The sequence below is a fragment of the Miniopterus natalensis genome, chromosome 3 (genome assembly GCF_054644295.1).
Source record: "Miniopterus natalensis isolate mMinNat1 chromosome 3, mMinNat1.hap1, whole genome shotgun sequence".
Classification (NCBI taxonomy): Eukaryota; Metazoa; Chordata; class Mammalia; order Chiroptera; family Miniopteridae; genus Miniopterus; species Miniopterus natalensis.
Window position 1 is genome coordinate 2316200 of NC_142083.1, and position 27768 is coordinate 2343967.

General features: G+C 49.2%; 1 protein-coding gene across 3 annotated transcripts; it reads right to left on the minus strand.

Annotated features, from left to right (window-relative positions):
* Positions 1 to 6816: 6816 nt before the first annotated feature.
* On the minus strand, positions 6817 to 12865 carry FST (follistatin). Of its 3 annotated transcripts, none has more exons than XM_087815260.1 (6): positions 12776 to 12865; positions 10772 to 10963; positions 10129 to 10347; positions 9612 to 9836; positions 8723 to 8950; positions 6817 to 7990 (listed from the first exon to the last, which is right to left on the minus strand). In XM_087815260.1, exons 1-6 carry the CDS (start codon positions 12858 to 12860, stop codon positions 7908 to 7910), a joined length of 1032 nt encoding a protein of 343 aa, XP_087671386.1. In that variant the 5' UTR covers positions 12861 to 12865; the 3' UTR covers positions 6817 to 7907. The 3 variants fall into 3 exon arrangements, with proteins under 3 accessions (XP_087671386.1, XP_087671384.1, XP_087671387.1); XM_087815258.1 differs by having other exon boundaries at positions 8723 to 8953; XM_087815261.1 differs by lacking the exon at positions 6817 to 7990 and adding an exon at positions 8153 to 8279 and having other exon boundaries at positions 8723 to 8953.
* Between the last annotated feature and the right edge of the window lie 14903 nt (positions 12866 to 27768).

Here is a 27768-nt window from a genome sequence, read left to right on the forward strand (position 1 = left end):
CTGCTTCCCGGGTAAGAAGACATGAGTCATGGAGAAGCCACCTCAGGAAGGTGAGACAGGAGGGGGTGGGGATACACAGGCAGAGGGAGTCCCAAGAGTCTGGTCAACAGGCTGCAAATCAGAGAGGTCCACTAGATAGGCAGGCTTATGCCTATTGTATTGGGAGCTGGAAAGTCGCCAGTGACCTTTGACAGGCCTCCTCAGGTGACTAATAATTGGAGGTAAGTCCAAGTGGCCTGAGGAGTGAGGGTTAGTGAGGCGGCTGAGACGGAGCGGAGATTACTCCACAGGTTGTGTATAGATGGAGTCACAAGAAGGCTTTTTTAAATTTTTTATGGGCTTGCAAAAGCTGAAGCATGTGTGTGCTGAGTGTGTGTGTGCCTTTGTTAGGAGAATTTTACTAATTGTATTATTTCAATTTTAGATAACCTTATTTTAAAAATTTTAACGAAGCATAGATAGCTATAGGCTCAAGTTAAAATCACTACAGAGGGAGAAATTAAAAATGATGGAGGGAGCCCAGCCAGCATGGCTCAGTGGTTGATTGTCGACCTGGGAACTAGGAGGTCACCATTCGATTCCGAGTCAGGGCACAGGCCCGGGTTTCGGGCTCAATCCCCAGTTGGGGGTGTGCAGGAGGCAGCGGGTTGATGGCTCTCTCTCATCACTGATGTTTCTCTCTCTCTCCCTCTCCCTTCCCCTCTCTGAAATCAATAAAAACATTAAAAAAAATGATGGAGGGAAAACTGCTGATTGAGTAAATTTCTGGAGGAGATGGGAGGGGGTGCAGTGAAAAACAGATACACAAACGAGATTCTCTGTGATTGGAGGGAAAGCAATTAGAAATGGTTGGGGCCGGGCGTGGCTCAGCGGTTGAGTGTCGACCTAGGATCCAGGCGATTGGGGTTCGACTCCCGGTCAGGGCACATGCCTGGTTGTGGGCTCGATCAATGACTCTCTCATCATTGATGTTTCTATCTCTCTCTCTCCCTCTCCTTTCCTCTCTCTGAAAATCAATAAAGATATTAAAAAGAAAAAGAAAGAAAAAGTTGGGGACTGGGCAAACTTACGGCGAAAGCTGGCGGTGGAGGGAGCTGAGGCCACTCTTTCCCGATGTCCACCATTCCCCAGCTGAGTAGATGAGATCGAGTTCGCTGAAAGTGGGGAGAGCCGGAGGGGATACGCCGCTTGAGAGGGTGGGGAGGGTTTGGGGAGGCCAGAGAGGGGACTGGGAAAGAGAGACGCATATAAAATATCGCTCAGGAGGTCAAATGACCCAGCTGAGATTAATCTCATACTCACGCAGGGGCACCGGCTGGCCATGTCTGAGGACCTCCTTCTTGCTCAGCAACATTGGTGTAGGTGGAGTTCACTGATCCAAAGTTAGAGTTTTGGCCAGAAGTTGTGGGGAAATAAATGGACAGTAATTTACAGAAACAAGGTTCTGGTGAGAGAACCGGTGGTGATTCTCTCACTCGGAGAGGTGATGTGTGGGAAATGATAGGAGGCCGTGAGAGGTGAACTGGCAGAACATCGAGAGCGGCCCTCCACCCTCGGTTCAGGCATGGCCCCTGGGACGTTGCTGCGTCTGGGCGCACCTCGGAGGAGATCACTCCCGAGTGTTTGGAGCCTGCGCGCCGAGTGCACCCGGTTGCTTCGGTCCCCTGCTCTTGGAAGAAGCGGGTCAGGCGAGCAGCAGTGCCGCTGCCCCCGGGCACAGAGCCCAGGCGCTCCTCTAGGTGGACGGTGCAGGTCTCCTGGAAGAAGTTCAGGCATGTTTCCGGGAGCAGAAGTGAACCAAATGTCAACTCAAGAGAGGGCCGGGGCTGGAATGTCACTACCCTTCATTCAAAATTCAAGTCTCTTCTTGAGAAACGTGGGGCTGGATGCGTATGGCTGGAAGGGGTGGGAGGCGAGCCCGCTCCTAGCCCGCTCCGCTTGCCTCATTGGGAAGGTCTCCCTGAAGATAACAGAGGGCGGGGACGCTCTTGGGAAAGACGTGCTTTGTGGGGCCTATGGCCGCGTGCCTTTCAGCCAGGCCCGGGTCAGGCCATGTGCGGGAATCCTGGCCAGGTCAGGCGGGGAACAAGGCTGAACACGGCTCCCTTGGAGCGGGACCAGAGACCCACGCATAGGTATTCTGGCTGCCTTTGGGACATCCGATAGCTAAGCCTCACTCGGAGCTTGAAATGATTCTAGGGCAGCAGGCCTCAAACTTCAGCTTTCGTAAGAATTACCAGGAGCGCTCGTTAAAACAGATCTTTGGACCTACCCTTGGTGAATTTGGTTCAGAGGTCCTGGGGCAGCGCTTGAGAACTTGTATTTCGAACAAGCTCCCAGGTAATGCCGATGCCGCTGGTCCGGGCACTACGCTTGACTAATAACATTCATATCTGGGAATTTTAGTGACTGGGTCCTGGTTCCACCTGCCCCACAAATAAATTGCCCTAAGTCCATGTTGATAACTTCTCCTGGGGCACTGATCCCACAAAAGACTCTACCTCGGGCATTCCAAGTATTGCTGGCCTTTTGAGTAATCCAGTCCCTCTGTTGTTACTTGTTGTCCTTGGGCCATCAGCCCACAACGATCTCAGGAAACTGTAGTGACTGGCCTCGCTCTTTCCCCGACAGCGCTGAGTACGGGATGCCTCCTGGCCATAAGATCATCCCAGCACTTTTTTTGGTGCCAGAAAAGATAGAGATCTATGAAGCTCTCTTCTGGGAACCAGAACAGATACAGGGCCCCCTCTTTCTCACCAGCGTTGTAACTTTGTTCCTAATTTCTTGCTTGCCCCAAATTCTTGAGAAAAGCTTATGCTCGGTCTTTAGCCAGAGACCTGAGTCCTCAGCGAATGGATACAAGAGACTTTGGGCGGGAGTGTGTCTGGCTCCCAACAGTACCAGTTGGTTCCCGGGCCATATTCTTAAAATAGAAAAATGACAAATTGCAGCTCTGCCAGGGCTACATTTGGTGTAATCCAGAGAATATGTTTTGAAGTGTCTGAAGGACTCAGCCACAGGAATCTTGATGGTACCAGCCAAGACATCTGAGGTCCAAGGAGGCTACAGCCCAGGGACCATCCAGTCCTCATGGGGGGGATTCCAGCTAAATAGAAGCTGGGGTTTGGACATGTCTGGGCAGGTCTGCTGAGTACGCAGGGCAGGCCTGCCCGGAGTCTATTTACATGACTTTTGGCTGAAGAAGGACTGTATGCTGATCTGAGTGGAAAGTGGCATGGGGAAAACACATTAGGACCCAGGTTTTGGAAAGTGCTTCTTGATAAACAAGTTTATTAATTAAATAATGTATCACTTTTATATCTGGCACTTGTATACTTTACATCAGGATTTTTGATAGTTTGGAAATAGCTTATTACTATCTTTAGGAATCTACGGTCCCTGTGCAGGAAATCATGTGAACATTAAAGGAGATTGATTTAATTGCGTTTACTACCGGGGACTGTGTGGGGTGTGTGAATAAATGGACAAAAGGCATATTTTGTGGCTTTGGGAATGTTGGTGGGTGAGCGAATTTTTTCTAAGTTTCTAAGGGAAACAATGTATCTAAACCTGTCATTTTGAACTGTGCCCTTTTGCTAGCACCCAGCACTTCCTGACATTTTGTTAAATATTAGCACAGCTAAAATACTTTCCAATTGTGTGTGCCTTCCGTTAGGAGCGTTGTTTACCTGTGCGCTTCTGGCCTCGCTGCCTCGTTCATCGCGCTTTCAAGGTAGAGTCTGGCCGATGAGCCACCATTCTATCTTTCCCCCCTTTAATTAATAACAATTATAATCCTAGAAGACACTTATTTACTGACTTTTTTATGTGCCAGGCACTGATCTAAGCGCTTTACACATCTGATTTCTTTTAATCCTCATGACATTGTTATGAGGCGGACACTCCCATTGCCCTGGTACTACACGGGAAACCGGCACAGAGAGGTCCAGTTACTGGTCCAAATAGTAGACAGCAAGCAGTGCAGAGAAACATTTTTTGTTTGTTTGCTTTTGTTTTGATGTTTCAAGTGTTTTAGCAAAGCTACTAATAATTCTAAATTTTAAGATGATTACAGAAAAGGCTATTTTCTCAGTTCGGGTATGGTTTTGGTGTCAGGAATTCTCATTGCCAATTTGGATTCTTCAAGTAGCCTTGGTAAAGTCACCGGAATTAGTCTCTAGAGTGTTTTGGTCATTCAAACTTGAGATTTTTTTAAATGACTGATATGTCACTTGCTTTTCTAGAGAATGAGACAGGCAGTCTACCGTGTGCCTCTCCTTCCTGAGAATGACTTTTAAAATTTTTAAACTTTTTATTTGAATATAATTTCAAACTTAGGGAAAAGTTGCAACAATATGGTATTAAAAATACCCCTATACCTTTTATCCAAATTCACTTGTTACATTTCACTCTACTTCTTTTAACATTCATGTGTCTTCCTTTGAGTACACGTGGGGGAAAAGCTATATAAAGCTACTTTTTTTTTTTTTTCTAAATCATTTCAGAGTAAGTTATATACATTTTGGCTATTTTCCCTAAATACATACTTCAGTGTGTAAGTACAAGAATATTCTCTTACATGACCACACCACAGTAATCAGTTTCAGTAAATTTGACATTGACCCATGAACGGTATTCTAATTTTGTCAATATATAGCATTTCCCCTGGGGTACAGAATCCAGTTAAGGCCAGCCACTGCCTTTAGTTGTCTTGTTTGGGAAAGATTCTAATTACGCCTGATTTTATTTTTGCCCAACTCTAGGAACCACATCCACTTAACATATAGAAATCTTAAGTGGACATCTGATGAAAATGAGACTTTTGCTATTTCTCACTATTACTTGATACTTTGGCAGTTCCTGATCATTAGGATGTAGTCATTCCAATAAAAACCAGTTACTAGAACGGTTTCTATTAATTACATTATGTGTCTAAGTGAGTTGCTTCTTTGAGTCATAGCTGAAATTCTAACAATAGCCTAATGATATTAATGTAATTTGGATTTTACAAGAGACTTCTATTTTTCAATCCTAATTAGCCTAATGCAGGATTACTGGCAAAGGAGGAAACGTCAGGAAGGAACATGAGATATTTTTTGCTTGAGAGACATGATTGATGCTGACAAATATGAAATAAAAATTTTAAATAATCTGAACATTGTTTTAAAGCAAGCTGATGATTTTATCACTCTCTTGCCAAGACATACACTGGTGCCTGCTACATTTGATGTTTTTACTCTCATTGTCCATAGCTGCCTTTAGCGTGTCTGTAGCATCCCAGGACAGTCAGAAATCCACCCAAGGGCTGTGACACCATGTCTGCCAGCTGTCTTTCCTTCCCCGAGAGCCTGTCCCCAGGGGCAGCAAGGAGCTCTGGGCACCATCAGGACCCTCGTCTCTTCGGTTAATGGCAGCCTGTTTGTCCTCGGTACCTCCCTTCTCTTTGGGAACCAGGCTGCAGGCTAACAAACCCTACAGGCTCCCGACCATTATCCAATCTCTGCCTCCCAGAAGGCCCCTCTGTCTCCACATTTCTCATTTGGTGACCACAGTTGAGAGTCAAGTCTTCTACTGTCATTATTATTTATTGTTAATGAAAGAAAAACTTTTTACTTTCTGGAATCAGACCTAGAGTCATTTTTAATAATTCTTGTTTAGCCATGTTGGCCATACTGACTGCTCTTGGCTTTCCCTCCCAGTCCCAATCCTCACTTCTTTGCATCTTGCTTTCAATATCCTGAGTCAAGGAATCAGCACCAATGAATTGGAAACTCTTGTTGATCATCTAGTTGTTACTTTGTAGCACCAATGAATTGGAAACTCTTGTTGGTCATCTAGTTGTTACTGTGTAGCACCAATGAATTGGAAACTCTTTTTGGTCATCTATTTGTTACTATGTAGCACCAATGAATGGGAAACTCTTGTTGGTCATCTAGTTGTTACTTTTTATTTTATTTTATATCTTTATTGATTTCAAAGAGAGGAAAGGAGAGGGAGAGAGAGAGAGAGAAACATCAGTGATGAGAGAGCCATTGATTGAGCCCGCAACCTGGGCATGTGCCCTGACCAGGAATCGAACACCGATCGCCTGGATCCTAGGTCGATGCTCAACCGCTGAGCCACGCCCGGCCAGGCTAGTTACTTTGTAGCACCAATGAATTGGAAACTCTTGTTGGTCATCGAGTTGTTACTATGTAGCACCATGTGTTGCAGGGACCTCCGGTGCCCCCAAAGCCAATCCGAGGTTCTAATAGTGTGCCTTGGTTGCCTAAGGTTATCTGCAAAATACTGCCATCCTATCGCTGTCATTTACTCCCTATGAAACGTGGACATCATTGTGGAAGTCCACCTCCATCCTTTCCTCACCAGGTCCCTATCATCCCAACACTACCATGCCTGTTTCTGTAGCTGACCATCTGATATCTGCAATGTGCTTAGCCTATTTCCACTTTTCCTTGTGACATGCCGTATTTTAAAGATTTGAGATCCACTTTATTAAGCAAGATAAGGGGTGCCTCTGGCTATGAGGAGCTCGAAACAGGAACAGCCAAGGTGGGGTTTTCCAAGAGAAAGCCTTATGCTCAGCACATCGCAGGGACAACCACGTCTGCTCTTATGAAGGGGTTGCTGGACCTCAGGTCCCATTGTCCTTCAAACTCCCCAGGGTGGTTTGTAGGTCACCTTGCGTTGGAGGCGACTCCTGCCCTGGCCACTGCATTTCAGGGATATCTCATCTCCATTTCTCAGCAAATGTGTTACATCCATTCTCCCCCAAGAGCCCCAAAACTTCTTTGCAATCATGAGCGATGGAGACCATTGGCTTTTAAAAATTTTTTTATTTTTTCACTCATCATTTATTTACAAATACACATTATAACTTTTATATACATTGCACATTTACATGGTAGAAAAGTACAAAACTATATATTTAAATGAATTTATATTTAACTTGCCATGTTTGAAAATATAAAATTGCATCAGAAAAAAGTATTATGAAAAGCAAGAAACTTGAACTGATAAAGCTCTGATATACCTTTTAGTGACACACTGGTTGAAATGGAACTAATTGAAAGGTACAGGAGAGCAGCTTCGAGGAAACGCCTAGCAAAGGTGAGCGTGTAGCATCCCTCCCTCCAGTCCCCCGACCCCCATCGCTCAGTTTCTTTGGATCTGTAACATCTTCAAAGCACATCGTTAGAAGTCTAACGTCACTGTCACCTGTCTCACTAATGTCTCCATCACCAGAGAACTGAAGGCGGAGTTTCCTCAGAGATGCACCCCCTGTACCTCTACTTGAGCCAGTTACAATGCCTTTTGGTCAGTCAAGATTCCTTGTAAACAAAACCCGAGGGAGCGTGTAACGCACAGAACAGGCAGCAGAGAATCCAATAAATAAACATGACAAACTGACATGCGAGTCCGTTAAGCGAGAGGAGTCAGACGGCGCGGCAGGGGCGGGGCGGCGAGCGAGCGGTCAGGAATGGACTTAAATGGTTTACAAGGAAAAAAACAGCTTTCACTTTACAGGCAAGAGACCTCACAATAAATAACAACTGCTCTTCCTTTCACGAATAAATTTCTTCAAAAACAAGGTGTACAGTCAACCAGACATTTTATGTATAAATTATAAAACATGACACAGTATAAATAAATGCCTACAAGTCTCAACTACGGGCCTCATCCAGTAGACCTCACAACGACTGCCTCTCCGTGTCCGAGGAGTGACAAGGTGGCCTGGGAGAGAGCTTGAGGACAAAGGTCCTTTACGTATAGTTTTCCCCCCAAATAAATAAGCATACACTTATTTACAGTATGGACAATATATATTTTTTCTTTCCTTATTTTTTTTCTTTTTTTTTTTTTTTTTTTTGCCAAGCGGCTATGCCAGCGCTGAACGCTGGCGGGGTTCACCACTCTAGAATGGAGGATATAGGGAAGCTGTAGTCCTGCTCTTCCTCCTCTTCTTCCTCCTCGGTGTCTTCCGAAATGGCTAGATGGGGGAATACAGGGAGCTGTCGTTTAGACACGGACTACAACAGCGCGAAGCAGCTCAGTGTACGTTTCAAAGCCCTCTGATGCAGCCACATTACAGCGTTGCATTTCTATGTGACTTGCAGTGAGATGCTTTTTTTTTTTTTTTTTTGGCATCTGCTGTTATGCAATAAGTTTAAAAAAAAAAACAACTTAAAAAAAAAAAAACACCAAAAACCATAATCTATGAAGTCAAAAACTGCAGAAAGTTCTGAAGAATCAATGGCTCAGGTTTTACGGGCAGATTCCTGAAATCAGATAAAAAGCGTTCTTGTGTTCTAGGTATAACTGCTTGGGGTCCTTACTTCAGAGTTAGTAGAGACGACTGCGCGAAGCAGCCGCCCGTGTGTGATAGTACAAAGCTGCCTTTGAAAAAGAAAAAAAAAAACACACGAAACAACAACTTTTGAAGCAGTTAGCTTAGATTCAAGGGTTAATAAAGCGAACAGCAAAGCACATGACGAAAGCAAAAGAATTAGGGGCAAGTGACCGGCAATAGGATTTTAGAGGCAACCCCACTGATGATCACTGGGCAGGTTTTAAAAGTCAGGAAACATTCCAGGGCGTTTTCGGTGCATCACTGAATTGCTGGTGAAACTGAGCAGCTACCTCACTTAGAGACGAGCTGCTAACGGGGAGGTTTTGTGCCCGGGAAAGCCTTAAGTCGTAGCAAGTGTAAACCAGCACTTACAGTTGCAGGATCCGGAGTGCTTGACCTCCAGCAACACGCCCGAGGAGCAGGCGGCCTCCTTCATGGCGCACTCGCTGGCGTAGGTGGCGTTGTCACTGGCGCAGACAGGCTCCTCGGACTTGCCGTCGGGGCACAGCTCGTCACACAGGGAGCACCGGCCTCGGCCCACCTTGAAGTCCCACAGACACTTTTTCCCGCCAGTGCACTGGATGTCTTCACAGGACTTTGCTTCTAGGATACAATATACCTGTGATGAGTAAGCTGATTCCCTGCCCCCCTTTCTCTGCTCGCCTATCGTGAAATGTAAACACAGAACTTAACATTTTATTACTCACGAACGGGGAGGGGGGGGGGTAATAAATACATGATGCAAAAACGCTTCATAAAACTGAAACACACACAAATCCCCACAGTTTCCTACATACTATGTGTGTGTGAAAAAGGTATTTTTGGATCAGGATTTCACAGGGTCCTAGAGTTGAATATGTATCTGATGATTCCCCACAGAGGGATCTTTAAAAAAAGAAAGAACGCCATCAGCTATCAGAACCTAATGACAGGTTTTAAGAACTGTTAAATAATTACTTCTTGCTTCCAGCAAGTCTAGCACCTAAAGGAATGTGTAAAATTGAGCGAGTTCTAAGTTTTCTAAGACAGAAAATGGTTTCCTGTTTCTTTCCAGCATTTCAATATATAAGCCAACGTTCCGGAAGACATCGGCCTCCCTGAGAAATGCCGGGGTCCCTGGGGAGTCTTCCTCTCTCTGGCAAAGCTGCATTTGGGGAGGCGTTGGGCTTCTTTATCGGTGAACCCCACAGTGTTAACACTAGAACTAGCATTTTCGTTCCTATTTTCTCTCTTTGTTTCTCAATCCGGAGGGAATACCTACTGATACATTTTCCCTCGTAGGCTAAGCCAATGGACCTGCCCAGCAGGCAGGTGGCCTTCCGCAGGTGGCAGGCACTGGAGTAGGTCACTCCATCGTTCCCACAGAGGTACTGCTCGGAGGAGGTGGGCTCCGGGCAAATGCGGTTACACGTCACACAGTAGGCGTTATTGGTCTGGTCCACCACACACGTGGAGCTGCCGGGACAGAAAACATCCCGACAGGTCTCTGAAACAAAGAGGGAGGCAGGTTAATAGGCACCTTCTGGGCTTCAGGGAGCAAGAATTTGATTATTATGAAGGAAATCTCCAAACGGAAGAGTCCAGCTTTCAAAAGGCACTTGGGGGGCCCCCTGGTTTTCAGGAGGCGCCCTGTGACTCTAGGTTGGTCCTATTTGTGTTCTTGAGGAAAAGTCTCTCAAAGTGAGAAAAGGGCTCCTTCACCCAGCGTCTGTCTCACGGGCATCAGGCCCTCCCGGGCCCACCCCGCCCCGGGGCCTTGGGGGGGGGGGTCCGCTTACTTTTGCACTTGCCCTGGTACTGCACTTCCAGCTCGGGCTGCTCCTTGCACCGGGCCTTGAGGAGCGCGCACTCGTTGCGGTAGGTTTTCCCGTCCAGGCCGCAGACCGGGCCTTTCCAGGTGATGTTGGAGCAGTCGGGCGCGCAGACGCAGCGCGGTTTGTTCTTCCTGTTCATGCGGCATTTCTTCCCGGGTCCACAGTCCACGTTCTCACACGTTTCTACCAGTTGGAAAGAGTCAAGGATTAAACCGGGGCCAGGCGGGATGCAGGTCAGCAGGACCACTGCGGGGGGGGGGGGGGGGGGGGGGCGCCTTGCGCAATGGCGCAGTTGGCGCCGGAGGGGTCCAGGCTCGCTCCCAGAAGCCCAGGAGGGGTAGAGGGGGAGGGAACGACAGTGGGCCTCGCCCCAGACCGAGATCCCTCTGCAGGAGCCTGGGGAGGCTGGCTCCACACCACCCCACTTGGCTAACCGGGCCGGAGCCTCTGCCGACCTTGTTTTGCGTAAAAGTGTGTAACAGGCAAGACTCCACCCGAGGGCTTCCCTGCGTCCCGGGGCGGGGGTCAGAGAAAGGGGGCCCGGCACCGGGGGGGGGGGGCTGAGGGGAAGACGGCCTGCCTGCGGCTCGGGGAGGGGGCGCCCCACCTTTACAGGGGATGCAGTTGGGGGCGCCCCCGTTAAAAATCATCCACTTGAAGAGCGTGTTGTCGCTGACGTCCTCCTCGGTCCACGAGGTGCTCAGGCGGCCGGTGCTGCAGCACTCCTCCCGGCTCAGCTCCGTCTTGTACAGGACCTGGCAGCGGCCGTTCTTGGCTTGGCGGAGCCAGCAGTTCCCAGCTGCGGAGGGACGGGCGGGACGCGGGTGAGCGGGGCCGGGAGGGGAGAGGGCGGCGAGCGGGCGGGGGAGGCCCGGGGCCCGGAGGGCGCGGCGTGGAGGGGCCGGAGACGGGGAGCGCGGAAAACACGAGGCAGGCGGGGGGGGGGGGCGTGGAGGGGCTGGAGACGGGGACCGCGGAAAACACGAGGCAGGCGGGGGGGGGGGGCGTGGAGGGGTCCGGAGACGGGACCACGGAAAACACGAGGCAGGCGGGGGGGGGGGGGGGCGAGGGCTGGGGAGGGCGCGGCGTGGAGGGGGCTGGAGACGGGGACCGCGGAAAACACAAGGCAGGCGGAGGGGGGCGAGGGGAAGCCCAGACCCGGGGGCAGGGCGGGCCAGCGCCCCGCGCCCCAGCCCCCAGCCGCGTCCGCGTCAGTTACAGCGACCCAGACACAACACGTGCAGCCCGCGCTGACTTTTACTAGACTGTTCGCTTTTTTTCATTCGTCCCATTTCATAACCTGCAGCGACTCGAGGAGCCGATTAAGGAACTTGACAAAAACAGGACGCGACGGATGTTTTTACGCGTTGGTGTCACGTAGGCGGAGTGGGTACAGGACGCGACGGGCTGAGAGCGCGCGGGGCCCGGACGCACGCGGCGCGGGGCGAGGCTGCCGAGGGCGCGGGGAGACCCGGACGCGGCGGGCGCGGGTCCCGCGCGGCCCGGGGCGCAGCCCGCCCGACGCCCGTGTTGCAATCGGCCGGTCCCCGGACGCCCGCGGCCACCGCGCTCTTTCGAAACCCGCCGGGGCCGCTGCGGCGCCCACGTCCCGGAGGCGGCGAGAGGAGCGGGGCGCGCGGCGGGGGCTGCGACACGCGAACCACGGGCACCGGGAGCGGGGACCGTCTCCCCTCCGTCCCGGGAAAAGCGCAGGGGCGGCTTCCCACCACTCCCCGGCGACACGTACCTGCCCCAAACCCACCCCAAATCCCTGCGCCCCCCCCTTAGCGTTCGCCTTGGGTCGGGCGGGCTTCTCACGAATCCGTGCAACTTTTACAATCATTGGACCATAAGCTGCTATGGTGATTTCTTTTAAAAATCTGCTCAAAGACCAACCGAAATAAACAAATCTAGTTTGTTTTTTTTTTAACTTCAGAAATTTACTTTCTATGCATCTCAGCGTTAAGTCAGCGGTGGGCTCCTCACTGTTCTCCAGAAAGTTAACAGTCAGAGGAAGGCGCCCGAAGGGGGTAAGGACTGTAAAGTACTCAAAACACGCCGGAGCCATAATTTGGGTCTTCCCCCCCCCCTTCAGGGTTGGGGGGGGGGGTTGGAAGCAGCACTCACCGGGCAGAAAGCTGCTTCCCTCTAAAATTTCCTGCACCCACATTTCCAAGTTTGGGCAAAGTTTCTGAAACGCGTCCCCCAGGCACCGAGAAAATTTCAGTATCTCCCCCTCCCAACCCCAGTCATTTTTCACCAAGTCCCCAAAAGGCGTGGGACGGAAAGACGTGAGACTGCGGACGGGGGGCTGACCTCGCGGGGCTGCGGCGCGCGCCCCCCCGGAGCCCAGCCCGAGTCGGCGTCGGCGCTCGGGGCGCCCGGACCCTAACGGCCGGGAGGAGCGCGGCTCACCCCCGTCCCTGCGTAAGGGGACCCGCGCTCCAAACTCGGCTCGAGGGCCGCTGCCGGGTCCCCGCCGCTCTCCCCGCCGGAGTCGCCAGCGGGCCCGCGGGTCCTCGGCGAGCAGCGTCGCTCCGGGCAGCCCCGGGGGGACCGCGGAGAAGGGGACCCCCGCCCGGCCGAGCCCGCGCGCACCCCCGCCGCTTACCCTGGGCGCCGCGGTCCTCCATGAGCTGGCAGAGCAGCAGCAGCAGCAGGCAGAGCGCGCCGGGCGGGTGCCGGGAGCGGCCCATCGTGCGGCGGGCGCGGGGCGAGGAGCGGCGGGGCCGGGCGGGCGCAGAGGCGGCGGAGGGCGCAGCGATCCGGGCGCAGCCCCGCGCTCGCCGCCGGCCGCCGCGCGATTCAATGGACGTCGGGCGCCGGGCGCAGCCGCGCTTTAAAGGCGGCCGGGGGTCTCCGCCGTGTGCGGTGGGCGGTCTCCCAGGGTGTGGGGCAGCGGGAGGGCGGCCGCTGGCGCGGGCGTGCGCGGCTCCCGGGGGGCGGGGAGCTCTTAAAAGTTCAGTGAGAATCAGGTGACATTTCCCACCTTCTGGAAATCCTTCCCAATTATCTGCTGGAGGTGCCCGAAATCCAAGCGGCAGGAGGGGAATCGCCGAGTTCTTATTGCGTAGGAGCGAGAGGGAGGGGGCGGCGACCGGGGCGGGGGTGGGGAGCGGGGAAGAACACCCACTTCTAGGCTGCAGGCCGGCGGGGCGGCGGGTGTGAGTGTGAGTGTGAGTGTGTCTGCGCGCGCGCGGCGGGGGCGCGGGGGGGACCCGCCCCGCTCCGGGGAGACTGCCGGCGCCCCAGAGCCCCGAGGAGCCGCTGCGCATCCCGCCCGGGCGCGCCGGGCCCCGGGACAGACGGCGTTTTGTGTCTGGCTCCGCGCGCGCCTCGCTCGGCGGCCACCCCCGGCCCGGAGAGCCCGGGGCCGGCCGCTGCCCTCTCGGCGGAGCCGGGCCCGGGCGCGGCCGCCGGTCCCCGCGAGTCGGGGGCAAACAGACACGTTGAGCCCCTCGGGCCGCCCGCGCCCTTTCTTTCCGCGGCTTTCACTTGGCCGCGTCTGGAGCCGCCGCGCGCAGCCGGGCCCGACGTAGGCGGTCCGCCCCTCCCCCGCCCGGCCCGCTCGGCCGGCGAGTCTGCCCCCCCACGTCTCCCTCTCCCCCCACTTCTCCCTCTCCCTCCCTCTCCCTCTCTCTCCCCCCCGGTTCGCGGAATAAAAAGATTGCAACATCGATAATGAACTTCTGTGCCCTCCGTTTACGAAGCACAGTGCCCGGCATTCTTCGCTGAAAGTTGGCGGGTCTCTCATTTATAACATTTTTGGCACCGCTGAATGAAACTGAGGAGGCGATATTTCCTTTTATATAAAACGATTACTTCACGGAAAATGCTATATTGTTTATCCCGGAGCCGCCTTTTACATGTCCCTTCTTTCGCTTCTGGAGCCCCGAGGACGACAGACCGCGAAGTATGCAGACAAAATTCTTGGACACTCGCAGGTCGCTGGGATTGTCTCCTGCGGACCTCGAGCCCGCCCCTCCCCCACCGCACCCCCCCATCCCGCCAGACCGCCCCCCACCTCTCCTCTCGCCCTGCCCCCCCTTCCCACCCCCTCCACAACTGCAAATAACTCGGTGATAACAGATTTTTTTCCACCAACTGCAGGAGATAGTGCTAATCTTTTAATAAAAGATCCCATTACAATGGGATCTGTCTGGACAGACTATAATAGATCCCGAAATACAGCCGTGCTAATATTAGAAGACAGTTGTTTGGGTGCCTCTCAGACGGGCCCAAGCCCCCCTTTGAACGTGGGCGTGAGTCACAAAGCCCCGCGGCCGCCGCACCTGCACCGCGCGCTCCGGGCAGCAGGCTGGTAAAACCCGGGACCCCGCCGCTGCCTCTCGCTTTATAATGACGGTCCCGAGGGCGCGGGGGGGGCGGGGGCTGCTCGCTCCAGACGGGGCCGGGGCTCCACGGCCTCCTCAGCGCCCCAGGCCGCCTCCTCGGCCCGCGGGCCCGGGCCCCGCCGCGCGGCCCTCGGCCCCTCCGCGCCCCTCCCGCGCCCTCCGCGCCTCCCTGGCGGCCGCGTCCCCGCTCGCGGGCGGCGCGATGTGTCGTGGTCCAGCGCCCTCTACCGGCGGGCGGCGCGCACGGCCAGGGCCCGTCCCCTCGCGGGCCGCGCGGGGGGCCGAGTTCCGCAGCTGGGCTTAGGTTTCCTTTCTGGGGAGATGGAGACCCGAGGGAGCGCGGGTTCCTCCCCGTCAAGTCTACCCCCCCCCCCCAGGGAAAGCTTAGTTGAAGAAAAGGAAGGTAATAATGATTGTCACTTGACTTTTTTTTTTTTTTAATACAAATGTATCTTTTAATAAGTAGCACCCAGAGACGCGGCTTCTTTGTAGCTAGGTGTATCGAGCCGTGGGTCTAGGGCCGGAAATACTTGAAACATTGTAAATACTTAAAGGATCTTAAGGGTAGATGGTTGGGTTTAAAGCAGTGCTTCCAATGGCCATTAAAAACATTCAAGACCCAAACGTAGTTATATGATTCTGTATCTGCCCCCTGTTTAAATAGATGCATTGGTCCTGAGTCTGCCGTAGCCTCTGGAAGCTGGGAAATCGGATTTTTGGCGGTGGGACGATCCGAGACCCTGAAATGTTACTCAGGCTGGGTCCTATGGAAAGCCAGCTTGCCCAGAGGAATGTAGGGTCACGCTTTAATCCGTAGTTTATTTTCTCAATCCTTTTGGGAAAATTATTTTAAAGACTATAATTTCTTCATAGTTTGTCACCTTAAAGCAATGATAATAGTGATGAACTGCCATGTTTTCGTTAGTTTTAACTCTTGCTCATTTACATGTGCATGTACATAAATATAAATATATAGGTTAATATAAAAAGAGCACACAGATATATAGGACCTCTTTTTTTTTTTTTTTTTGCAGGGTCGGAAATCTATGTCACTAAATGAAAATTAGAATTGAGGCAAATATTTTGGGTTAATCAAAATAATCCTAATCTGGATGTTTGAGCAAACGTATTTGGTTTGTCCACATAATTATTTTAATTTATGTATATAGAAACAACCAGCATCATAAAACATTTCTAAGTTAATTGAACCCAAGGTGTGTCCACACAATTCCAGTAGGATGGGTAAAAAGTAAAAATTCCTTTTCGGTTTTATATTTTGCCTGCATAATGCCAAATACCCAGACCCGCCGACTGACTAAATCGGCGGCACTGACCAGTTGCTCTGGCATCCTGGACCCAAGGGGCCAGGCCGGGGCAGACACAGTAGCTCTCATTGTGACAACTGCCTCCCCTCTCGGGCTCCGAGTCAGAGGCAGACCCGTGCGGGACAGGGTGGCTCTGCGGGTCAGGGCTGAGGTCGCCGGCAAACGCTGGAAAACACAAGCGCTGGGCTGCCCCTGGCCTTGTGCATGAGCCGCTTGCTGTTTGCTCAGGGATCCGGGCTCATCCTGTTTTCCAGCTGCACCTTGGATAGTATTGATCTGTTTGGGAGAACGTCTGCCCTGCATTGGTGCTGAGCAGGCCTTAGGACTCCTGGTGGCTCCGGGGTATTTTGGGGCCAATCTGAGGAAACGAGACGGGTCAATACTGGCTCCGTGTGGGCCTCGCGTGGGCATCAGCTAGAGACCCATCCGGTTCCCGGGGATGAACTGGCATCACACCTGCTCCGCGACATCACAGGCAAACAGCTGCCGTCCTGTTGACTCTTTTTATCTCCTGTAAATGTTAAATATTGGGTTTGTAGATGTCTAAATGGCAAGGGCACATTTTAAAATAAAAAATGCCTTCTTTCATTTTTGTTCGGCTTCTTGTTCTTTCCCCTTCTGCTCTGCCAAAAAAGTAAATGTAAATTATGAGAAACACAATAGGACCACTTTGTAACTGACTTTCCGGGCAGCACACAAAAAGACTGCTGTTCTGTGATTGTTTTCTTGTCAGCTTCAAAAGCTATCTCCCTTCTGAAGTTTATAAATTTAAAATATTAGAGTTTAGCCAGTGATTGAATCTAACTCCCAAGGAAGCTGTTTGAAATCATATGAAATGGTGGTTTGAGACCAGGACCGACCTGGTTAAATTTCAGTCCCTGAAAAAGAACATGGGGGGTGGGGTGAGGTTAGCCGTGGGAAATTTGAAAGTCACCTTTTGCCTTCAAACTGAATGTCTAACTTTTTGGAAGTTAGGTGTTTTGCAAAAGGAATATTAAGCTTTCAAATATAAATACTCAATCTTGATGAAACACCAGGAATGAAGCACTTGAGAACAGGCTGAAATGTTTTTAAAATCCGATTTTGTTCTTCTAGGTACAAAAACAGTTACTGAATGCGTCACGGTCATTGGCGTTGTGCAACTCCGTAGGCTAGACTGAGGACTTGAAGTGGGGTGGGGGGTAATTGTCCTGGCCGAATTGTTGCAGAACGAACAAGTTAAGAAATGTGAGCACGTAAAAGCAGTGTTTATCTATGACGTCCAAAACGCCGGTTGATTAATCTTTTTTTTAAAAAAAGCCATTAGAATATATGTTTTCTATATAGAACCAAGAAAACAATGAGTGGATTACTTGAACTGCCCGGTTTCCAGGGTTGCCTGGATGTCATGTAGAGATAGTCACAAACAGAACTTTCTGATACCACTAGTTTCTACGTAACATTTTTATTGACTTATTTTTGCCTCCAAGTTTAGAAATAGTTTTGGCTTTCCAGAAGTCACCTAAGATAGGTCACAGTAGCTGTATCAGCATATTCGAGTTTAACGTATTTTTTTTTTTTTTCACCCTCGCCACCTCACTGGAGGATATTTTTTTTTCATTGCTTTTTCAGAGAGAGTGGAAAGGAGAGAGACAGAGAAAGAGAGACAGAGACAGAGAGAGAGACATCGATGTGCGAGACACATCGATTGGTTGCCTCCTGCATGCGCCCTGCCTGTGCCCGGATTGAGCCTGCACCCAAGGTACATACCCTTGGCAGGAATCGAACCCAGGACCTTTCAGTCTGCGGGCCAACCCTCTAACCACTGAGCCAGACTGGCCAGGGCTGACATAATTTATTAAAATAAACCTTAGTAAGGAATCCAAAGTGTGCCTCAGGATAGGAATGCTATAATGAATTCATCGCAACTTCCAAATAGTTTGCTGTGTTTTAGTTCACTTTGACAATACAAATGATTCTCATGTTTGGCTATAACTGAAATTATCAGGACATTTAGCCCTTTTAACCCTAATTCCAGTTACACTTTCTACTGCAGTGAGAGAAAGTGAGACAGTAGCAAATCAGTGTTGGCTGCTTTGTTCCGCTACTTTGTGACTGAAACAATGTGTCAGTCAAAGTCAGAGCCACCTCCCTGGATTGGTCCCTGATGAAGGCGAGTTGCTGTAGTTGCTTTTTAACATTTTGGCATTTGTTGCCTCATTTTGGCTTTTCATAGAGTAGCAGTGGTTTGTACCGTTAATTAGTTCTTTGCTAAGTGCTTGCCTATTCAAGCTTGCCATCAGTAGTTGATACAACTGCTGTTCGATCCTCCATGTTTTCATCTGCATTTTCTTATTTGACATGAATCCCGTCTCATTTCTTACGTCTATTTTTTGTCCCCATAATGAAGTGTTATGTTTATGATAGGTCCAAAGTTCACAAGGCGGTTAGACATGACTTTAGCTATCTCGCTGCATCTTCTTAGAGACTTCTAGTCATCTTTCCTCAAAGGGGAATTCATTCCAAATCCATTTTGCATTTTTGCCTTTGCATCTGTGTCAAAAATCAAACTGCCTCTTCAGTGTGGACGTCTTTTTGGTTTCTCCATTTCGTTCCATTGATTATTTGTTGATTCAATTCCAGCACCACATTATCTCCATTACTGTGACTTTAAAATGGGTAATGAGATCAAGTAATGTCATTCCTCCCATTTGTTCTCTTTCAGGTTTGCTTTAGATATTCTGGTTGCATTTCCATATACATTTTAGAATCCACTTGTTGAATTCTACACACAAGAAAGAAAGAAAGAAAGAAAGAAAGAAAGAAAGAAAGAAAGAAAGAAAGAAAGAAAGAAAGAAAGAAAGAAAGAAGAAAACACCTTTATGAGATTATAGCAGGGATAGATCAATTTGGGGAGAATTGAAAATTTAACAACATTAAGTTTTCAAAACCATGAACATGGTATATCTTTCCATTTACTTAGATTTTCTTAAATTCCTTTAAACTATGGATTGTAGATTCATTTTGTGTTTGAGTATCACTGGAAAACGTGCAGAAGTAGGATTATAAATGCAATTTTCAGCTTTCTATCTCAAAGGAACTCAGTGGGTTATACAAAATTTTTGGTGCAGGCGTATACGTACTTATACGTCCCAAGGCTGACTCTCTATGGTTGGTCAAGAAGAACGTATTGAGTGCGCTTTTCAGGAGCACAGTGCTAACTCATCGAAATCGCTTATGGGCATTCTTCTGAGGCTTGTCTTATAGCATAGCCACTCCTTTAATGAATAATTTCTATCACCATAAGATTTACTCATCGTGACTGTTAAAAAATGATCCTCTGTTGAATATTATTTCATCATTTTCATGGGAATAGATTCCTACTCAAGACAAGCCATCCATCATCCTGCTTAAGTTTTGAGAGGTGGAAACATGGAGTGTCCATCGTGCCAACAGTTGGGTGGCAGTTGCTTTCTGCCTTTGTTCTTTACTGGAGAGTTATGGCGTCTTCTCACTAGTCATTGCTGTCCCTGATTTATTCATCGTTCCCGCAGTTTCCTTCCCTTTTATGTCTCCTTTTCTACCCACCAGAATGATCAGTATTAGAACCCTCACTTTGTACCATTTGCAGCATGTATTGGCTTATTTCTTTTTCATGTAAATGCTACATTCAAAAGTAAACTATACTTTGTATTGTTTATCCAACAGTGCTATTAAATATTTAACAATGGGCTGAGGTCAAATGGTGATGACACAACATGTGGAAATACAGGAGAGATGATGCATTAAGTGTTGAAATAAATTATTTCAACACATGGCCAGCCTTGCTAGCTTTTGGATTAGGATAAGAATATATGTACATTATGAGTACCGGTGGATGAATGACTTAGAGGCAGTCTTGGTCAGTGTGTGCTCAATATCCCATACAGTCACTCTTTAGCACTGTTCATTGTTAGTATATTTGGGAGGCTCATTTATTTGTTTTCCAGTACATTAGATAAATATTTTTTCTGAACTGGTCTCAGTGCAGTTTCCTTGCAAATAAAGATATGAACATAATCAACAGCAGCCATGTGTTAATAGCTCACATGCTGGGCAGATGGAAGCATGGTGTAGAAGAAGCACTTAGTTGAGATCATCTTGGCCCTAAACATCTCATCTTTGCTTCAGCAGAAAGTGTCTCTTTGCCCAGCCAGATGACACAGCCACCACTCTGCCAACATTTTCTTCTTGCCAGAGCACCAGGTTTCTTGAAGAAAGCTTGAGGCATGACTCCTAACTTTTTCTTATCCACAGTTCCTCTGTGAAGCTATTGAAAACTAGGAACCATCTCTCTAGAATAGTGAGTGTGCACACACACATACCCCACTCAGAATTTTGCATTCAGTTTTAAGGAGAACATAAACATTTTTAAATACTTTAGAGTTCCATGGACCTCATATTAAGATGCCCAGTTTTGAAATATCCAACTAGCTAGACAGGTGCTTATTTGGCCAGTACATCCCAATCAGTCTGTTTGCTTTTGAAGAACCTTTCAGACCTCTGCCAGAGTGTCCTTTCTGGAATAATTTCATATAGTAGAGTGTCTTGCAAAATAAATCAGTGTCACCAGTACAGCAATTGTCTTGAAAGAGTTCAAAACCCCCCCCCATATGCATCTATCTATTATTTTGTTATTAAATAATAACTACCATGCACTGAGTAACTATTCTATGCCAGGGATATGAAATATATCATCTCTATTTTCTTACCTACCTTTCCACATAGGTATTATCATCACCATTTTCTAGATGACTCCACAAAATTAGGACAACACCAAGCCAGGAAAACTTTATAGCCCAGTATTTAGGAAGGGGTTGTACGTTAGGAGCACTGAACAAAAGAAACAGCTTGGAAGTTACTACTCTATTCTCAACAACATGCTCTTACAGATAATGTTTCTCTACTGTTTCTTCATAAAATCTGCAGTCAAGGCCCACAAAACGTGCCAGCACAAGGAGCCCCTAGTCTTTCCGTGGCTTAGTTTTCAACATAATTCCAACAAATACTTATTCAACATTGATTATGTTCCCCAGGCTCTGTGATGGGGGTAGAGGAGCAAAGAAGACAAATCTAGCTGCAGCTCTCTTGGAAGTGTTGGGATAGCAGACAAGGCAGGTAGCAAACGAGTGCATACAATACGTGGTGATGCAGGTGACCGGGGGAGGCCTTCCTCCTGAGTGACCGTGAGCTGAGACCTTGCACTTGGAGGGGGTTAGCCAGGAGAGGGCGATGCCTGGGGAGAAGGTGGAGGAGTGTTTCTGAAGCGGGGAGGCAGGAGAGGGATCACTGGAGGTGCTCCCAAAGCACTCGTTTGAGAGGAAGCGTGAACGCGAAGGAGGTGGGAGAAGTCGATGGTGCAGGTTCTAGAAGCCCTTGTGAAAACTCTGGGTTCTTTGGTTTTTCCAGAGGAAATCCCCGGGAATATTATAAGTAGAGGGTGGCGCGGGCCCTTTTCCACTGAGAAATGCTCTCTGTGCCTGAGCTGCGGAGACAGATTCGGAGGGCTCTAGCCTTCTGGGGTGGCACCCCAGGAGCAGAGCTCTACGGGGGGGGGGACACTTGGGTTAAAGAGACAGATACATTCAAGGGATGATTAAGAGGTAGAATCGATAGGTTCTGCTGATTGAACGAGGGAGATGAGGGAGGGGAGGAGGCAAGGATGCCTCCTGGGTTTCTGGGATGAATTAGTAAGTGGGTGGTGCTATCATTTCCTGAGATAACTCGGAGGGAGGGCGAATTTCGGTTTGGGACTTGCGTTTAAGAAGACTGCGGGGTTCAAGAAATTTTGAATGCCCTAAATTGCCAGGGTTATCTTTATGAGTACGTGTGTTATGGGTAACACAAGTTGGTCCCTTTTTGACCCTGGAAACAGCCAGATCTACCAAGAGATGACCACTTACAGCTAAGAACGCAAAGCACCTTGGGATGAACTAACCAAACAAACGAGTGAGAATGGATGGCTGCTCCATAAGCCAATACCCAAGAAAATACACGTTTCCCTTGCACTTCCTAAGGACTAACTTTAAAGGGCAGCAGTGACTCAAGATATAAAACTCACGTGGGGATGGGATGAAAGGGGCCCAAGTGCTCTGTCAAGATATACAACTGTGTGGCCTCTTTGTCTTGGGGAAACCCATGTCGGTCTCCAGAAGGCATTGCCATTTGAGATCCAGCTCCTAGCGTGGGCATGGAGAGAACAGATGAGAGGTCCATTTCCAGCTACTTCTGACATTTCTTTATACATTAAATAACATTTATTGTGTGTACAGAATTGGTTAAGCACAGTTGAGAACCAATTGATGGTAAAACCATTAGATAAGTGATGGGAAATTGACATTTATGTGGTGCCAAAGAACCTAGATGACTTTCTGGTTTCAGGTGGAAACCACAACACAATGGAGGGAGCAGGTTGTCTTCACCCGAATCTAGAGGTTAATATTTGTATCACTAGGGTGGGCAACAGGGGGAGGTGAGACCTGATTTAATGGAATGCAGAGAAATAACATCACCCATGATGACTTCTGGCCAAAAGGTATAAATGGAATCTAGTTAAGATGTTAACCTAACTTTTCATTTACTAGAAATTCAGGAGTTAGAAGAACCACAGGGAAACAATCAGACGAATCCAGTCGGGGGTGGGTGGGGGGTGACTCTACAGAACTGGCCGGACCTCAGCGATAGTGGGGCCTGTGGTTAAACACTCCCCTTTCTTCCCCCAGATAGGCGATCCTGAGAACAACGTCAGGTTACCCAGCTCAGTGACCACCTTCGAGTTGGGTCGCCCCTCCCTCTGCTCTGCTCTCTGTCCCACTAGTGACCCCTGAGCCACACTGTCCAGTGAAGAGCTTGACCTAAAGCCTTCCTTCAGGTCTTGCTTTTTGGGGAACCTCCCCGTAGTGCAGAGGACGTGAAGCCCTGCTAACAGCTTCAGGGAACCAACAAGGCCATTCAGTTATCCAGTGTTTTCTATACAACAAAGCTTTTCTGGCTCCCTTAGGACAAAGGTCACACATGTATGCTTCCTATGATGATAGGACGGGAATAAAAAATCAGGTAAATTTGGTTCCGGGAGAAGACAAAGGATGGTAAGGCTGTAATTAATCAGCAATCTGTTTTGGGCCTCTCGAGGAGCTGTGTCATCCTTAGATGAAAAGATGAAGGTGACCAAGGGTGGTTGGGTGGTGATTAAATTACATGCACTACTGGGGGGAAGGGCACTGCTTTCAAGTGATTTAGACAGGGTCGTTTTTAGGGGCCCCAGGGGGTGGTCCTGGGCATTTCTCGCAAATCCTCTTTGGCCGCATCACCTGCGCGCCTCCTTCATTTCTCTGCAGCCTCACTGGTCTCCAAACCCGCTCCTGCCTCACATGCTGCACCTGTTGCTCTTTCAGCCTACAAAGCTTTTACTTTGTGTAACTTACTAAGGGGTCATCAGCACCCATCTGGTGACAATATTGTTGACTGTATTCCCTATGCTGTTCTTCGTAAGTTACATAAATGTCTAGTCACGGGGTTGAACGCCTGAAACTAATATAATATTGTATGTCAACTGTAATTTAAAAATAAAATATATTAAACATGGAAAACCCCACACTTTTTCTTAAGATACATTCTTGGCTAGCTCCCTCTTAAGGTCTCTGCTCAAATATTTTATAATCAATCATATATAATTGTAATATATATAATTTATGTAAGATAAGATATAATAAAATATGTGGTAAATATATACTTTGAAAACTTATACTGAAGAGGCAGAATAAATAGCTATTTTTTCTTCTTTACATATTTACTGACAAATACGTTTTTTAATTTTTGCTTTATTTTTGTTTGTTCTCAAAGGTTGATTCTCATGGAAAACCACTGTGCACTCATGGATATCTATAGATTCAGTGGTTTCTGCATCTTCATGCTTTTGGCCAGTGAAATCCCTTCAAGGTGGCCTCTGTTTCCTTCCCACACAATCCTGTTAACCTGGGAAGGTTTGTTTGCTTACTGGCACACATGGTCCTAGACTGACCTTATGTTTTTGCTGCCCAGGCATAGAATCAGCCTTTCTCCAAGAAGCCCTGTTTTTATTTTTTAAAAATTGGGAATGGTATTTAGAGGTCAAAGTCTGGGCGTTGAGGGTGCTCATTGCTTCAGGAGTGACATTGGAAAATCTCTAGATTTTAATAAAAAGAGCTAGAAAATAACCATTAAAAATACAAATTTTATATTGATATTTCCAATTCATTAAAAAAAATAATAGCTTTATTGATGTATAATTCACATATCATAAAACTCATTCTTCGAAAGTGTACAATTTAGTGGTCTGTAGTATATTCACAGAACTGTGTGAACATCACCGTGACCTAATTCCAGATCATTTATTTTATTTTATTTCTTTTAATATATCTTTACTGATTTCAGAGAGAGGAAAAGAGAGGGAGAGAGAGAGGCAGAAACATCAATGATGAGAGAGTCATTGATCGAGCCCGCAACTCGGGCATGTGCCCTGACCAGGAATCGAACCCCGATCGCCTGGATCCCAGGTCGACGCTCAACCGCTGAGCCACGCCCGGCCGGGCCAGATCATTTTTATTACTGCAGAATGAAGCCGTTAGCGGTCCCTCCCCTGCCTCCTTTCCCTTAGTGCATGGCAACCACTGGTTTACTCGCTGTCTATGGATCTGCCCATTCGGGACATTTCACGTAAAAAGAACCATACGCTATATAGTCTTTTGTGTCTGGATTCTCTTACTCAGCATAATGTTTTCAAGATTCATGCATACCATAGCATGTGTTGCTACTGCATTCCTTCTTTACGGCTAAATAACACGTCGCTGTATCGATACACCACACCTCACTATCCACTCATCAGCCGATGCATATTTGGGTTGTTTCCACTTTTTAGCTGTTATGAATAACACAGCTTTGAGCACACTCATAGGCGTCTTTGTGTGACAGATGTTTTCATTCATCTCGAGTGTTTATATCTAGGGGTGGAATTACTGGATCATAAGATAACTGTACGTTTCACTTTTTGAGATGCTACCAAGTTGTTATCCAAACAGTGTTTTGGAAACTGTTTATATCATTTTCTATTCCGCCACCAGTCTATGGGTGTTTCCATTTCTCCCCATTCTTGTCTAAACTCGGTACTGCCTTTCTGATTACAGCTGTCTTATTATGCGTGAAGTGCTATCTTGTGTTTTTTTAAACAGCGCATTCTACTTGAAGCTAAAGCCATACAAAGAGATTCTGTAATGAGGAAACAAGTGACTGCAGCCTGCAGACTTCCCGGTAAAGAAATCCCGGCGCACAGCCTTGGACGTTGGTACAGGCGGAGGCCCCGAGGAGAGCCGCTTCCATAGCCTGGGGCAGGGAGACCCAGCCCAGCCCAGGAGGAAACCTTCCCGGGGAGTGAAAACCACGGCGTTCCAAGGAGGCAGCTCCCACCCACACCGAGCGCCCAAGTCCCGCAGCTAAAGCCCCGCGGGGGCGACTTCTAAGCTGAGGGCCATTCGGTTTGGCGTCTAGGCCGGAATTCCTCAGGGCCTGCCTTTCCTCTTCGTGGCTTTGATTTATATTTTCCAACTCCTGGCGCCATGGGAATCAGGGTTCCTCGCATCATTAGTAAGTCACTTACCTTCCTTTTTCTATGTTTAAAATAATATGGCTTCAAAACCTGGATTTTTTTTTTTTTTTTTATGTTACAGAAGATTTTTAAACCTTTAAAAAATGTTTTCTCTTAGAATTTGTTCTTCAGATTTTAGCTGCTCCGTGGAGGGAGCACTTTTTCCCCGGGCAGATCTGGGAAAGAGAGAACTGACTGGAGCAGGCGCGCAGGGGACGGGTCACCGTGCGTCTCAGCAACTTGAGCAAAACACAAAGCCTGTTTCATCCCCGAGTACCGAGCAGTGTGAGCTACTGCAGGACATTCGGAAAATATAGGAAGGAGAAAATGGAAGCTGTGTGTTTCCTTACCACCCAGGGACAATGATTATTAATGCTCCGGTGCGTATCCATCCAGATTTTTCTCTGTGTAAAAGCAGTGATTCAGAGGATCACCAATACCAGCCCAATGGCACGCGGGCCCTTGCCAAGAAACGTAGGTGTTGTGGAAATAACTCCCCACTTCTCAGCCTTCCTGCCAACGGGCAGGGTCAAGCTCGGGGGCGGAGGGCTGGGAGGAAGCAGCAGGTTCAAGGCTCCCAGCCTTCGGACTGGGTTTCGAGCAGGGCCCCAGATCTGGCTGTCGATGAACATGTGGGGGCCAGGACGGGAGGTCCGGGTCGGGGGGCGCTGGCCTTCTGCCCAGCTCTGTAAGAGCGACAGGGTCACCGTTCTGTGAGCCTATGTCTCCTGCCAGGACCATCTCAGGAGCAGGCAGAGACTCAGCCTCCATGGCTCAGCAGAGGCTCCAACTGTGAGTTCTGAGGTCAAGAAAGCCAGACACCGAAACAAGGACCGACATTGTGCAGGGTGAAGATGAGTCTTATTTCTAATTATATGGCACATTTTCCAGAAAAAAAAAAAAAAGGAAAAATAAGCAGGAGCGGGGAGGAGGGGGAGGAAGGGGGACTTCTCTGATACTTTCAAGAATAAAGACAAATTAAACAATATTTTATCATGGTGACTTTTTCCCAGCTCAGCCTACTGGGCTTGCTTGAGCGTTGAAAGCAGCGCAGTGAGACTGCGCAGAGTGTACTGTGTGGATGGCTATTTGGAACGGAAGGAGCAGAAAACAGCATTGTGTCTGGGAAGCAATCGGAGACATTTGAGGAATGCGCGCTCTCGGTCCCCTTAGCGGAGCCACCCAGCATTCCGCTTTCGGCTGGAGTGTCCCCCGGAAAGTTCTCGAGATGCAAACTATCCATCTGCAGAGGGCCCTGCCCGGCCGTGGGCGTTCACATGCATATTAAACCCCAGCAACAATGGTTGACGTCCCCTGTGTTAGGTCTGCTCCAGAAAGGGCTTCTTCAGCAGAAACACGGGTGAAGGACAGCCCGGGCTTCAAGAAAGAGCGACGCAGGAACCTTGCCCACAGCCCATCCCACGCGCTCTGCCTCAGAACAAAAAGGTCAGTATATGGCGGGGACTCCGCCGCCCGGGCCCGGTGTGAGGCCTTTTCTTGCGATTGGCCATTTATGAACAAAAAGTCCAACTGGCCCTGATAAGGCGACTGAGAAGTGCTGGCTTTTGGAGAGGGATGACCTGTGAATATGCTCTTGGGTTTTCCTTACATATTTTCCCCTCCCCAGGTCTGGCTGCAACTTGAGAAGCAGCTGGAAATCAGGAGATAAGTATTCCTCCGCCCCGATGAAGGGCAGAAGTTGGCCTCCCCTGCGATCTGCAGTCTGGATCTCCTATCTGCCCCTTGAATCGCTGCTGCGGGAGGGACAAGCCCGGATTGTGCAACAGAGGCCCCTGTGTGCATCTCCCAGGAGAAGCCCGCCCCGGGGGGCACAGCGCTGTTTTCATCTTGATAGGCCGCCCGGTCTGGGGGAGCGGCGGGCGCGGGGCCGGCTCAGGTGGCTGACGGTGGGCACTGCCAGGCCCGTGGCAGAGCTGAGAGGGACTCTCGGTGGGGACTCGGGCCTGCCGGGGCCGCCGAGAAGGGCGCAGTGAGGGTTCCAGGGGGAATGACACTTGTGAGGGCTGAACGTAATCAAGGGGACCAGAAATGCACCCTGGCAAAGGGATGGGAACAAGGGAACGCGCCCGTGATCCGCAGCACCAGCGCCATCCATCATCTTCGGTCAAGGAGAATTCAGAGCTCAGGAGAGACCTGCCTTGGCCTGTGTCTCCACTTCACACTGAAGTATTTATTTTTGTCCCCGGCGGAGGGGACCGGCGGCTGACGGCATGCCTATTCATGTGTGTGAGCGGGCTCGGAGCTGCCTGGTCAATGACGCACGGTC

Bases quoted from the DNA above. Each gene is read 5' to 3' on its own strand.
- FST (XM_087815258.1), bottom strand. From the start codon at position 12,860: ATGGGCCGCTCCCGGCACCCGCCCGGCGCGCTCTGCCTGCTGCTGCTG. The intron at 10,348-10,771 runs GTGGGGCGCCCC...TCCAACTGGTAG, and splicing joins CAACTGCATCCCCTGTAAAG to AAACGTGTGAGAACGTGGAC. The intron at 9,837-10,128 runs GTAAGCGGACCC...TCTTTGTTTCAG, and splicing joins GTACCAGGGCAAGTGCAAAA to AGACCTGTCGGGATGTTTTC.